The sequence below is a fragment of the Endocarpon pusillum genome (assembly GCF_000464535.1).
Source record: "Endocarpon pusillum Z07020 unplaced genomic scaffold C706125, whole genome shotgun sequence".
Classification (NCBI taxonomy): Eukaryota; Fungi; Ascomycota; class Eurotiomycetes; order Verrucariales; family Verrucariaceae; genus Endocarpon; species Endocarpon pusillum.
This window is the reverse complement of record NW_006913530.1, coordinates 54,555-66,589: the sequence shown is the minus strand read 5'-3', so window position 1 is coordinate 66,589 and position 12,035 is coordinate 54,555. Positions and strand designations below refer to the sequence as shown.

At 50.7% G+C, this 12,035-nt stretch overlaps 3 protein-coding genes across 3 annotated transcripts; all 3 read right to left on the bottom strand.

Moving 5' to 3' along the window:
• Positions 1-817: 817 nt before the first annotated feature.
• Positions 818-1,499, bottom strand: EPUS_05840 (uncharacterized protein; the record flags this gene model as incomplete). Its single annotated transcript, XM_007787901.1, has 2 exons — positions 818-981; positions 1,034-1,499. 2 exons carry the CDS (start codon positions 1,497-1,499, stop codon positions 818-820), a joined length of 630 nt encoding a protein of 209 aa, XP_007786091.1.
• A 1,347-nt stretch (positions 1,500-2,846) lies between these two features.
• Positions 2,847-5,100, bottom strand: EPUS_05839 (uncharacterized protein; the record flags this gene model as incomplete). The annotated part of the gene is made up of 2 exons (XM_007787900.1): positions 2,847-4,556; positions 4,606-5,100. 2 exons carry the CDS (start codon positions 5,098-5,100, stop codon positions 2,847-2,849), a joined length of 2,205 nt encoding a protein of 734 aa, XP_007786090.1.
• Positions 5,101-6,127: 1,027 nt separating this feature from the next.
• On the bottom strand, positions 6,128-10,806 carry EPUS_05838 (uncharacterized protein; the record flags this gene model as incomplete). Its single annotated transcript, XM_007787899.1, has 2 exons — positions 6,128-6,162; positions 6,216-10,806. The coding sequence occupies 2 exons, from the start codon at positions 10,804-10,806 to the stop codon at positions 6,128-6,130; spliced, it is 4,626 nt and encodes a 1,541-aa protein (XP_007786089.1).
• Positions 10,807-12,035: the final 1,229 nt, after the last annotated feature.

Here is a 12,035-nt window from a genome sequence, read left to right as displayed (position 1 = left end):
CAACTTATGGCCTGTGGCAGCATCCCACGATTTTTCTGCTATGTGATTGATCGCGCACATCAAAGGATGGGATAGTAAGGTCCCCTTGTCAAACCTCAGTCAAGTAAGGATACCTTCCAGAATATCTTACCTGTGGACCACCACCGGAAGTCCATCACATAAAGCTCAGTTATTCCATCCATAGAGCCTTTCACCAAGCTGATCGCCCAGGTCACCTTCCCAAACACTAAAGCCATTCACTAGAGAATAATGCATGAGAAGAGACTCGCTACATGATCACCACTCCCAGTGCTGAGCCGAGGTGCGATACAAGTATGGTTGTGGGGGGATTGAGAGTTAGAAATTGTGATGATGGAGGGTTGAGGGTCATGGCACCGCTGTCCATAGTCTATTGTCCCCTCTAACTAATCCGTACAGTATTAGTCACCGCCTACGTAGTATTCTTCACTCGGCCGCATCTGATACGAACCAGTTAGCAGAATGCGGGCCGTTGGCGAGCTATGAAGCCAAGCCATGGCAGACGAATAGCTATGCATGCTGGAGAGTCTACCTAGCAATGTGGCAGGCGCTGGGACGGCCAAAAGAAGAAACGATACACTGTCTTCGAAATGACGGATCTATCAATCTCTAGGCTAGTCTATTTGAGCCTGGATGCGATCTATTTTTGAAAAAGAAGGGCACAGCTTCCCGAGTAAGGAAGACCGCCAGATTGCCTGGCTCGACGCCGCAACAGCAGCCACCCCCTCGGCCCACATCGCTGGCTCGAAGACCCTGATCAGATGCAAGTCGTCGGTGCCAGACACCAGCTCGCCTCGCTTCAGACAGCGGTCTCGAGAGTCCACCCCAACACGTCATCTTTGATCGTCAGCAAAAGACCGGTGACCTTGATATGCTGATATATTTGCGGTACTATGGCTCGCGCCTTCTTGTGCCAGGGCCCCGATCCACCTTTGATGGCGTCGTCTTTGTTCCTCCAGAAGCCTGGGTCAGGTCAGCACGTTATTCGAGAGCGGATGGATCATGATCATTCTACAGGTTGCTAGATTCCTTCGCTCAGCATCCGGCTCTCCATACCAGTACTTCAGCAGTCCTCCGCTTTGGGTCGCCTCCTCGTGAGATTTCTGGTCGAGCGTGAAAAGAAGATCCCGATCGATTCCTGCTTTAAGTGTGGACCGAAATTCAACCACGTAGAAGCTTTGCTCTGTCCATCTGGACCCTTCGGCTATCACCAACGTTCTCAATGATGACATGAGACCTTCCAGGTCAATTGCCTTTTCATATGCAGCGATAGCATAATCCCTTGTCGCTGTTGTAAGATCACTCAAGGCCAATGCTAGCAGACGACTCTGATCATCCAATGTGGTCAAATCGAGGAGATGACTTTCTTCGAGATACGGCGATGCGATTATTCGGCGTGAGAGAAAGGTATCACGATCATCGTAGGTAGAGATCCCTCTCTTTGACAGGTCTTGATTGGTAGTCAATACAGCCGCGGACATTCTGTCCCGATGGATAATATCCTCCACGTCTCTTGCTACTGGCTAGATATGTTAGATTGGTCAGATGGTTTTAGAGATCTGTAGACTCTTTGAACAAGCACAACCGACCAAATAAATACAAGTCAGAGCGATATGGCAGTGCTACGCAGTCATCTCACCGCTGGCATACAGCAATCGTGACGCTAAATTGCGTGATCGAGCTCCTTCGTTGGTTTGTGCTCGGTGAAAGAGAATTCAAACCGCGAACGAGTGCTTCTTCCACACACACACTCTCTCTTACCGGAGACATCACGCTATCATGCATCACTTTTGGTGGATACTACTTCAGGGTCAGTTCCGGATGGCTTTTTGGGAGCTCCTCATTTGAAGCTTTTCATCGGATTGATGGCACAGATATCGCCGCCTGGGTCTGGCTGCCGCCAAGATTCCGATCGTCCAAAAATAGTAGCGGAAGTGTGAACAGAATCAGTCGTGCAGGGAAAGGTGAGAGATGCAGTGAGAGTGAGAGGGTGAGAGGGTGTTGATGTTTAGCCCTGCCCAGAAGCCTTTTTGGGGGGGGGGGCACTTAACTTAGCAGGAGAAGGGCTCTGAAAATGACGTGGTATTGGTCGCATCGGTCCTTAACCCTTTAGCAGACGTTGTATTATTTTAAGCATGGTCAGGAGGTTCAAATGACCACAATTTAGCCATAATTTGAGCGTCATTTGAAGAAAATAGCGTCTGAAATAATATAGTTTTCTCACCTAGTCAGAGGCATTGCTGGTTAATCCCTACTATGCCGCCCCATGCTGTTCCGTGGATTCCTATCTGGAGGAGTATCACACAAGCGTCTCTGTGCTTCTTGTCTGTTCGTCCAAGAACATATATTGCTTCGCATGCTACTAGATCGCTTCATTGTTTGCTGTGGCTGTGTAGGTAGCAGTGTTGGTGCTTCTAATCTGCATGACCTCCGGACGGCCTCTGTATGCATTTCAGATTTGGTAAATATCAGTACACAGGGTGTCATATCCGCCGTCAGAGCAGTCTGCGAGCCTGTTCATGAGTCTTTCCTATTCCAGGGGATCGTCTCCGCCGACTCTATCGCCGTCCAATCATCCTTCACTGTCCATTGCTCTTTAGCAACATGTTGGGTCAAGCCCAGCCTTGCATTGGAACTGCCAGTGCCTAGCAAAGGTGGCCTGACGGAGTCGCCAAACAAGCAAACAAGCAAGCAAGGACTTCGTGTCCCCGCTGGCTCTTCAACGGCCCAAGAAGATAAACAATCGTCTTAACTGTTCTATATTTCCCAATTTGACCAAGGCACGGATGGCAAAGAAAGAGAGAGGTAGACCATAGAGAGCGACCCATTCATCTTGCATCCGCGGCCAAGACGCGGTAAGCGCTCGATCTGATTGCTCTGGGTTTCTTTCTGATCACGCCAACTCCAACGGCAACGGCAACGGCACCCGCACCTCCACCTCCACCAAGCTGGCGCCTCGAGCCGCTTTCCTTCTCAGCACGGATCTCCTCCTCCCCCTCTCCGTCCCCATCCACATCCCCATCCCCAATCTCGCCCAGATCCTCCAACCACCTCGTCCCCGGCCGGCTCAACCTCAACGCCTCCAAGATCTCCTCGTTCCACACTCCACTACACCTCCCTCCTCCCCCACCAGAAGATGATGACGACGACCCATCATCGAACATGAAATACGGATTCAGCAGCGGACAAGCAGAATCGAGATCGATGAAGCGGATGCGGATACGGGATAAAGATGGGAAGGAGGAGAGGTCTAGGGATTTGACGGCGGAGAGGATGAGGCGTTCGAAGGAGAGGATGAAGGGGAGATGGGTGATTGACCCGGTTATGGTGGAGATGTAGAGGTGTTGGTTTTGAGGGCTTGGGGTGGGGGTGGGATTGAGTGATGAGGTGGGTGTTTCGGCGGTTGGAGGAGTGAGGACGTTCTTGTTGGTAGAAGAGGAGATAGTGGGAGATACTGCCGGAACGACTGCTATGTCATCGTCTTCTTTTGTACCTTCTTCGTTGTCATCGGCCTCGTCTTCGGTATCGATGAGTGGCCCTTCTTTGTCCTCTTCAGCGCTAGGATTTTGCTTCTTCTTGACGAGGACAGGGCGACAGCAGGATTTGACCACGATATCCACAGCACGTAGCTGGCTTGCTTCTTTTCTCGTGAGAGCAACTTCCGTTGCAGTGCGGAAGAAGCAGTCGCAGATCCTACCTGTGAAGTTCAGGCTTTCCAATTGGGGTGCGATTCTGCCTAGTCTCTCACATAGGTGGTGGGTTGCAGACTTGGTTTGGGGAGAAGAACCCAGGGTTGCATTTCCCTCTACACCGTCCTTGCAGTAGAAGCCATCAAGACTGATATTCACATGCCTGAGTTTGGTCGGTAGTTGGCTTAAGATCAGATTGATCGTACTGTAGGCTTCAGCTCTGGGTTTGGCATAGCTGCAATGCCACTCGTGAAGTCCAGGTAAAGCCATCTCAATCACCTTCCAATGATCATACTCCCGCATGATGTTCCAAGCACCTCTCATAGAGAACGTCCTGATATTTGGCAGCAGATCCAGTCTGCGCCCTGGAGTTGGAAACAAAGCTGCGGGAAATTGACGGATCATGTTCGATTTCTTGCAATGGCCTCCCTCCAAGGTGAAGATCCGTGCTTGCGAGAAAAAGCAGGCAATGTGCGAGAAGATCTCAGAGAGAGTTGCCGAAGTCGAACCATTGCTGAATGAGTAGGTAAAAGGATATTGGTCATCAGCCGTATGACATATCAGTTGGCTGGATTGGTCGTAGATGTCTAGAGCAGCGGAATTTGATAGGCTAGGGTCATGATCATGTTGCCAGGTGAGAGACAGCGTTGGTGCAGCGCCGATGGAAGCATCCATAATTCGGCTTTTCTCATAATCAGGGGGTTTGTCTGCCCATACAGGCACCCAGAACTCAATATGACGAACATGTTTTGTCAGCTGAAAATTCTCGGAGAACCATTCCGTGGACTCTGCTAGACCAGTGCGATTTCCTTTGATCTTGACTGGCGAGGCGGTTATTTCACGGGTCTGCTAGGTCTTGTCAGTGGAACTTACTATGTCGGTAAATCCTTTCCTGCACCAGTTCACGCCATGTGGGTGATACAAGTGCCACGTCTGTCAATGCTTTCCGTCTCGGATGTCTCATTGCTGATGATAGACGGTTGACGCCAGATTGCAAAGAGGTTGCCGCAGAGGTCACCGAGTGTATGTCGCCAAACAAATAGTCTAATATGAGGCCCTGAATCTCGAGGGGTAGATCTTCAAGTCCCTTCTTGTGTCTTTGGCAACTCATCCTGCCTCCGCTAGATTTGAGACGCACAACATCCCTCTCCAATGTTTTCGAGCCACCATTATCTTGCGCGTAGCATGCAGCTCTGATTCTGACACTCAGCTTTTGTGTCGTTGAGGTAACGTTACTCTGATCTTCGAAAGTCATTTCGGTAGTTGAAGGAGCGTGATGCGTCCTAGGCTTATTGATAGGATTAGCATCGGATCGACTGATTTTGCGAACGTGATTTGCAGGTATCACACCGATAACGTCTTTGGAGTCGCTAATCGGAGTGCGATGCAGCATATTGGTGATGGAGTGATAGTTTCTAGGATGTAACGCAGTGGTCTACCATCGGGAGGCAGATTCTTGTCTCGGCTTCCAGAAAGTGGGCGTGTTGGTGGACATATGTTAAGATTAGATGCTGCCAGCTCATTGACGATTTTACCCTGTATGCAGGGTTAAGTGTGTGAGGGTGGACGATGACCGACAGCTCAGTAAATCGCTGCTGTTATGAACCCCAAAGCCAAAGTGAGTGTAGGGTTGAAGGTTCTGCAATCTGACTTCTGATGCAGTGGACACAAGCGGGAAATTGGTGCAATAGAGGAAACGCGCGCAGGGTTTCCTGCGGCGTGTAGTTGGAGGTGGAGGGTGGAGGTGGTGGTGGTGGTGGTGGAGTCGGACTACTAAGCTAACTTAGTAGTTAGCCGAAGCATTTTTGGACCTTTGGACCCCAAAGTCATATTCCCGGTAATTAGAGGCTCTACAGGGACACTTGATATCTGCTAGGTTGTACGCATTCTTGTCTGGATCACGAATGCTATATGTGACACTTTAGGCTTGGGTGGATAAGTCTATATCTTGACTGTTGCCTTGATACTCCAATGTATGCAAGAAGCTGCTGATAGATGCCACAGTGTCGTGATCAATTCACACAGCTCATCTTCCCAACATGAGATTCTGCTTCCACCGTTCCTTCAATTTTTTCATAGCACGCCTTCTAGCCTCTGCTGTGGTGATCTGGCACTCATCTATCACGTGCCAAAAGACCCTGACACAATCCCTCAGGGCGGGTTCAAAACTCCTTGCATAATATCGAGGTGAAAACAGAGGGGTATTGAGCGATCGATTCGAAAAGCAGCGCGCAAGGTGATAAGGCTTCCTCGGGTCCCGCCCGACCTGGCCCCAGAGTTGATGAAGCTTGAGCGTAGGCACGTGTGACTGAGCGTACCAGCCTCGTTCTTCACAGTGTCTTGTATGAAGGAATACATGGTGGAAGTAGATGTGTCGGTAAGACGAAAGAGGAAATTCAGTCATCTTCAAGTTGCAAATGTTATTCAAAGTTGTTGTTAGGCACGAGTCCAGTTGCTAATAGCAGTCAGTGGGGACGTGAAATAAATATTAGGGTAAAGATGACATACCAGAATCGTCTCTCAGTTTCGGAACTGAGCTTTTCCGGTGACCCATGCCCATGAACAGCATCGAGCTTTCTCGTCTCTTAGCCTTCAGCGTGGCAGCATTGGATGGAGCCAGCATCATATTCATCGACCCGTACTCAGCTCGCTGAGCAAGTGGAGGTACCATTGAATATCGCTGTTGAGGCTGCGTGAGCGCTTGTGGATCAGGAACATATGTTTTCGTCTCGTACGAGGGTTGCATTGGAATAAACCCAGTATTCTGTGCAACGCTGGCGTTGGGGGGATTCGAGTTCATTGAGGGCTGCTGCATCGGGAACTGAGCAGGAGGCGGTCCTTCTGAAAATGTAGTCTGATTGTAAGCAGGAGTTGGCAGGTCTGTGAATATCTGATGGCGAGGCGAACGGATGTCCTCGGGGGTCAGCTGATTCGGGACTAAGAACTCTATGGTCTTGGTTTGCTCTGGCGCAGGTGCCGGCGCCCTTTCTGCAGGCTCGCTGCCAAAGATAGCCTCGAAGTCTGTCAGGAACATGGAAAAAACAGGAGCAGGAATGTTGAGCGTCGGTGAGAACACGATACCCATATTTCGGACATTCATCTTGTTCTTGTCGGCATTGTTAACAACCTGAATGAGATATTGAGACAGTGCTCTTAGCAATGCGAGATTAACCTGAGGCAGTCTGTGAACCAGAACATTGAACGCAGCAATCTTCTTGCTTTTCTCGTCGAGCTCTAAAACATGCAAGAAATCTAGGTGCAGTTCTTTGGTGAGAACAGTGGTGGGTAGCTCTCGTAGGTATGACTTGAATAGAGAGGCCACAGCGTGGACGTCGTAATACTGGTCGTCTGCAATGAAATTGACGTCTCCTTCGGTATTGAAGCGCTCGCGGAGGGCCTTGATGACGATGTTGGAGCCACTAAGCCGGAAAATCCCTTCCTCACTTGCAGCATCCTTGGCCTGAAGATATTCTATGCACCTGTATACCACCGCAGGCAGGGTCACATTCACTCCTCGAGGCGGACACAACTCAACAGCTTCTGTCAGAGGCAGGCCAAACACTGCTCGGATAGGTCCGTACTGGGTTTGCGAAAGATTGAACGCTCCACAATTCGGAAGTGGCTGGATAGTCTGCACGCTGTCTGATCCACCACGCTGGCGGAAACCCCACATGCTGCGCTTTTTGTCTTTAACATTGGTTTGTGGTGGAGGTTTGTTGCCCCATGATCCTGCATCTTGGATGACACCGCCGTTGGTTGGTCCGGAGATAGATTTCGAAGACTGGGAAGCCGCCTGCTGATCGTGAGCAGAACTGGTTTCGACACTTGGGGCAGAGGAGCCGCTGGCAGGAGAGGGAGTTGTTTCTTGGCGACGCTTGGTGTGCTGAACACCGATGGTTGGTGCCGTGCCAGCAGTCACTTGCTCATAGCCTATTACTTTAAGTTCATCCGTGGTAGGCCGTACGGTTGTCTGGGCGTCATGGGGTGCTGCATTTTGAATTTCGGAATACTGCTTGACCTTGGCTTCAAAGCCTGTGATGTGATTCTTGCCGTCCTCAGCACGCCTCGAGACTGGCTGCTTATTCTTTTCGTCGTCTGACTGGTTGTCGCAATGCTGCATCAGAACCAGTACCCACTCATCCCTCTCTTCGTCACTCTCAGCACATAGAACATGCCTGACCAAACTTGACGAGTCTTTTCGCTTTGGTTCGAGGACCAGGAATGCGTGTCTATATTGATTTTCAACGTCATCGTCTGTCCGCGATGGTGATGGCGATTGAGTCTGCTTTCCGATCTGAGCATTTTGCAGTTTGATGGTACCAAGATGAGTTCCTCCTGGTGCTTCAAAGTATTTCAATTCAGCACCATGGAGTATGAAATATCTGACCTTCCATCCGCCAAAGTTCTTTCCCCGCTTGGTGAGGTAGCCTTCCTTCACAGGTCGTCCTTCTGCTCCCAAAGCTAGTACCGGCTTATTGCGCTGCGATGGAGTGAGAAGACTGGTCTCATCGTCACGGGCCTCAATAACATCGTTGGACAAGAACTGGCAGACAACAAGGGCGGATCGTTCATCAACTGCCGCCTCTAGTAGTTCTTCAATGTAATGGTTGAGCGCAGTTCTACGAGCATCGATTATCGCAGGAGAGTGCCCACTGAAGAGCTTTCGTTCTGGCAATTTTGTAGCGAACTTCGACACACTTTTCATCTGCGAATCCAGTTGTGGCAAAGCCATTATGACCTTTTCCACACGCCACAACTCTCGGCCTTCCGAACGCGAGAAGATGGACAAAGTGAAGACAGGATCTTCATCGTTCGACTTGAGAACAAGGTAACTTTGCCTTTTGGGGCGCAGCCGAGACGAAGAAACCCTTACTATGATAGACGAGAGCGCTCTTGGAGGCAACAGCAGCTTTGGAAAAGCAGGATCCATCAAGCTTCGGTCGATGTGTACGCCATGGAACGAGCTGACAGGAGATTCTCTACTTTCAACTCTATCGTTGGCAGCACTTGTGTTCACGGTCGGACGGGGCAGTTCTTGAATCCTCGGTGAGCTCGGTTGGGAAAATGATTCCTGAGAAGGGGGCGGAGATGAAATTGCAACGGGAGCAGCCGACGGTGGAATAGCGGATCCCGGAAATCGAGGAGAGAGTGGGAGGATGGGCGCTGCACCTCTTGGAGACAGGGGTGGAGATAACGGGATACCAGATCCCTCCCTAGGCAATCGAGGCATTGGTGACCCAGGCGGCCTGTCGATCGGTCGAGGGCTGACGGGCAAGCCAGGGCTCATCGGAGGAACAGTGAGTGTACGTTCGACAACAGGTGCAGTCGGCGCAGCGCCGAGCGAATTCGGTGATAGAACCGCAGCGATGGAACTTGGAAGGGATGGACCATTGAGTGCAGCCTCAGATGGAGGTGGGATGGCAACTTGCCTTGGAGTCGGCGATGTTACACTGGGCGGTATAACAGGAGCCACTGTCGTTTGTGCTTCAGTGTTCGATTCTTGCTTGGATTTTTTCTTCCCTGATTTACTGGATTTACTTGAGCGGCTCCGGGCAGCTTCTTCTTGTTGTGCTGCCATCTCACGATCGCGGTCATCCTCTTCTCTAGTCTTGCGGCGCCCTCTCTGAGAAAGGGGAACTTCTTGTATGTGCTGTGACGGCTCATGATCGGAATGTAAATGATCAATAGACGCAAAGTCCTGCAGGAGATGGTTCTTTGGCTTAGCTTGATTGAGATTCAGTGGAGCCGGTGGGGGTTTCCTCGTGGGATGAAGATTCTTTTCTGCTCTTTCTGTCGCAGGGCTCGCACCCATGGAGGTTGAAGTAGGGTCCGTATTTTGTTTTGTACTCTGTGCTTGTGTGGGTGACGGGGACTTCAAAAAGCTCGCCTGTACTGGTTGATGATGACTTTCACTCGATGACTGATAGTCATTGGGCGCGACTGAGGCTTTGTTCGAAACTTGAATTGAGGCCAATGTGGGCATTTGCTGCTTGTCTTTGACTTCACTTTTTCCCATCGCCTCAGTGACTTGAAGCTTCTGTTGACCTTGAAGGAGGTGAAGTGGTGATGGCATCATGGTAAGATCTAAAGGAGAGCTGTTGAGGCTGTTGATGGCCCTGTCCTTTGGAGTGCAGACTGGAGCCTGAGCTAGTGAAGTATTATCTTCCTTCGTGGGAGCCTGTTGTCCAGTTTTTACCTTGCCACCTACATTTTGGGACTGCTCTGGTGTAGTCAGTCCGGACGAATGCGGCGCAGCAGCCTGCGTCTGTAAATCCTTCAACTTCTTGCGATATTTTTCTTTATCTCTTATGGCACGTTCGAGGTCCTGATTTAGCCCCATCAGCAATGAGCGTTGCTTGTCAACCAATTTCCACAATTGGGCGTTTTGCGACGCTGCGTGCTGCTTGTCTTTCAGAAGGTGTGAGATCAGGTTCTCAGCGGAGCCTGCGGCGGAAATAAGATGTTGAATCTCTGGGGATTCTGTATGAGTAGTGTCATTGGAGGATTTGTGCGAGTGCTCAGCTGAGGAAGAAGTCGAAGAATGTGCTGATTCTATCGACGAGTTTCTGGGAAGAGACACTCTGTCGATCTTATGGTCTTCCTTTTCCATGGAATTCGTCGATCTGGGCGAAGCGGGTGGAGAGGGGTGAGGTTGGTTGACAGCATTGCAGGGCACGCCTGGGCTGGAGACCTTCCTCAAAGTGGTACAATCCTCAGTTGGTGTTCTTTTAGACCCCTCCTTCTTCGCAGATCCGCTCTTCCTGCTATTGGCATTGGGCTCTCGTTGTCCCTGCGGAAGCTGATCGCCGTTCTCCTTGTGATGAAGAGGTCGGGGTGAATGTGGATTGGCTATCGAAGGCATGGTCGCGAAGGGGAAAGTGAGGGAGAAATGACCGGCATCCGGTGACGCTGTCGATGGGAGACCAGGAGGCAGATTATTAGGTGTAGTATCTGCTCCCGGTATGTCTAAGTCTTGCGCCCCTGAGCGCTGGCTGAGGAAGTCGCGTGGTATGAGTGTATTGCTCAATGGAGATTGCAATGGCGTCGGATTACGTCTGGGTAGATGAAGCACTTCATGAGGTCGCCCGCCTCTTTCCATTGGGGCCAAAGTGCCTGACGGTGATGAAACGGCGCTCAGGCGACGACGTGCTTGGCGGGTGTAAGAGCGGTGTTTGATCGCATCAAAGACAGCGGCTGTCTGGTATCTGAAGTCGTACGCTCCCCGTTAAAAGGAGCAAAATGGTCTCTGACGCCTGATCCTGCTTGAGAGCCTTTTGTCGTATCCCTGTCGGTGGCTATATCAAGATGCAGCTGCAGGTGAGCTGAGCGCTTCGGGCTCATAACAGTCGGATGTAACTGCTCAACTTCAGGGTACGTTGCTCAGAGATTCCGTGCATTCACCACTGTTGAGGTTAAATAGGGCTGGCAGTCGTGCATAGTAACAGCAGACATCTGAGCGAGCGAAATCCTCCACAAGGTTGCAATCGACGCCTTGGAGGCTTTGTCAGGCAGATCAGAGTACGAGGTAGCTCCCGAGGTCCCTCCGCTCCCTGACCCACAACACCTACATGTCCATTGTTCATGACCACCACTTTAACCTACGTCTAGCGTTTAAAGCCATATGCTAGTATTTGATCAGGATGACCCAAGATATGCTGGGCCTTCATCTGCGGAAAGACTGCTTCCTTGGGCCTATGCTCCGTATTGATGGGGAATAGAAGCGCCACGGCTGACATAATAATAAGGGTCTAGTTAAGGAATTTAATTTTATGGGCCCTCCACACATCAGATTCGGATTCAAAGGTGGAACAGTGTCAGCGCAGCTGGTACAACGATTGAGCCATCTATCAGATTCTCCATCATCTCTCCACCTTCGCATCCTACCTTTTTGACTGGAGTCACTACAGGTGAGAGGGATGATGCCCTCCGCACCAAAAGCATCATGGGCTAGTGACAAGCTTAGATAGTCCTCGAACACTTTCCACCGTGCAGCTTGCAGGGACATCAGTTCTGGCGCATAACCGTAAAAGTTAAACCCACCATAGTTAAATCACTCCTGGGTGCAGATCAGACTTCTGGAGTTGAGACCCCAAACCAATAACTTGCAGCTGCAGGTACCCTCAAAGGGGGCCAGTTACCCCCCTTACCACCTCGACCCACTCTCCCAGCTCTACCAAAAGAAACCAATGACTGCGTAGAACCAGTCAGTTGGCGTCAGACCAGATCCCATCACCCGCGCTTATCAACTTTGTCCGCAGCAATCCGTGCTCTGATTCGATTGAGGGGTCCTGCTAGTTATGCACACACTGGGATCCATGAAGGTTTCAG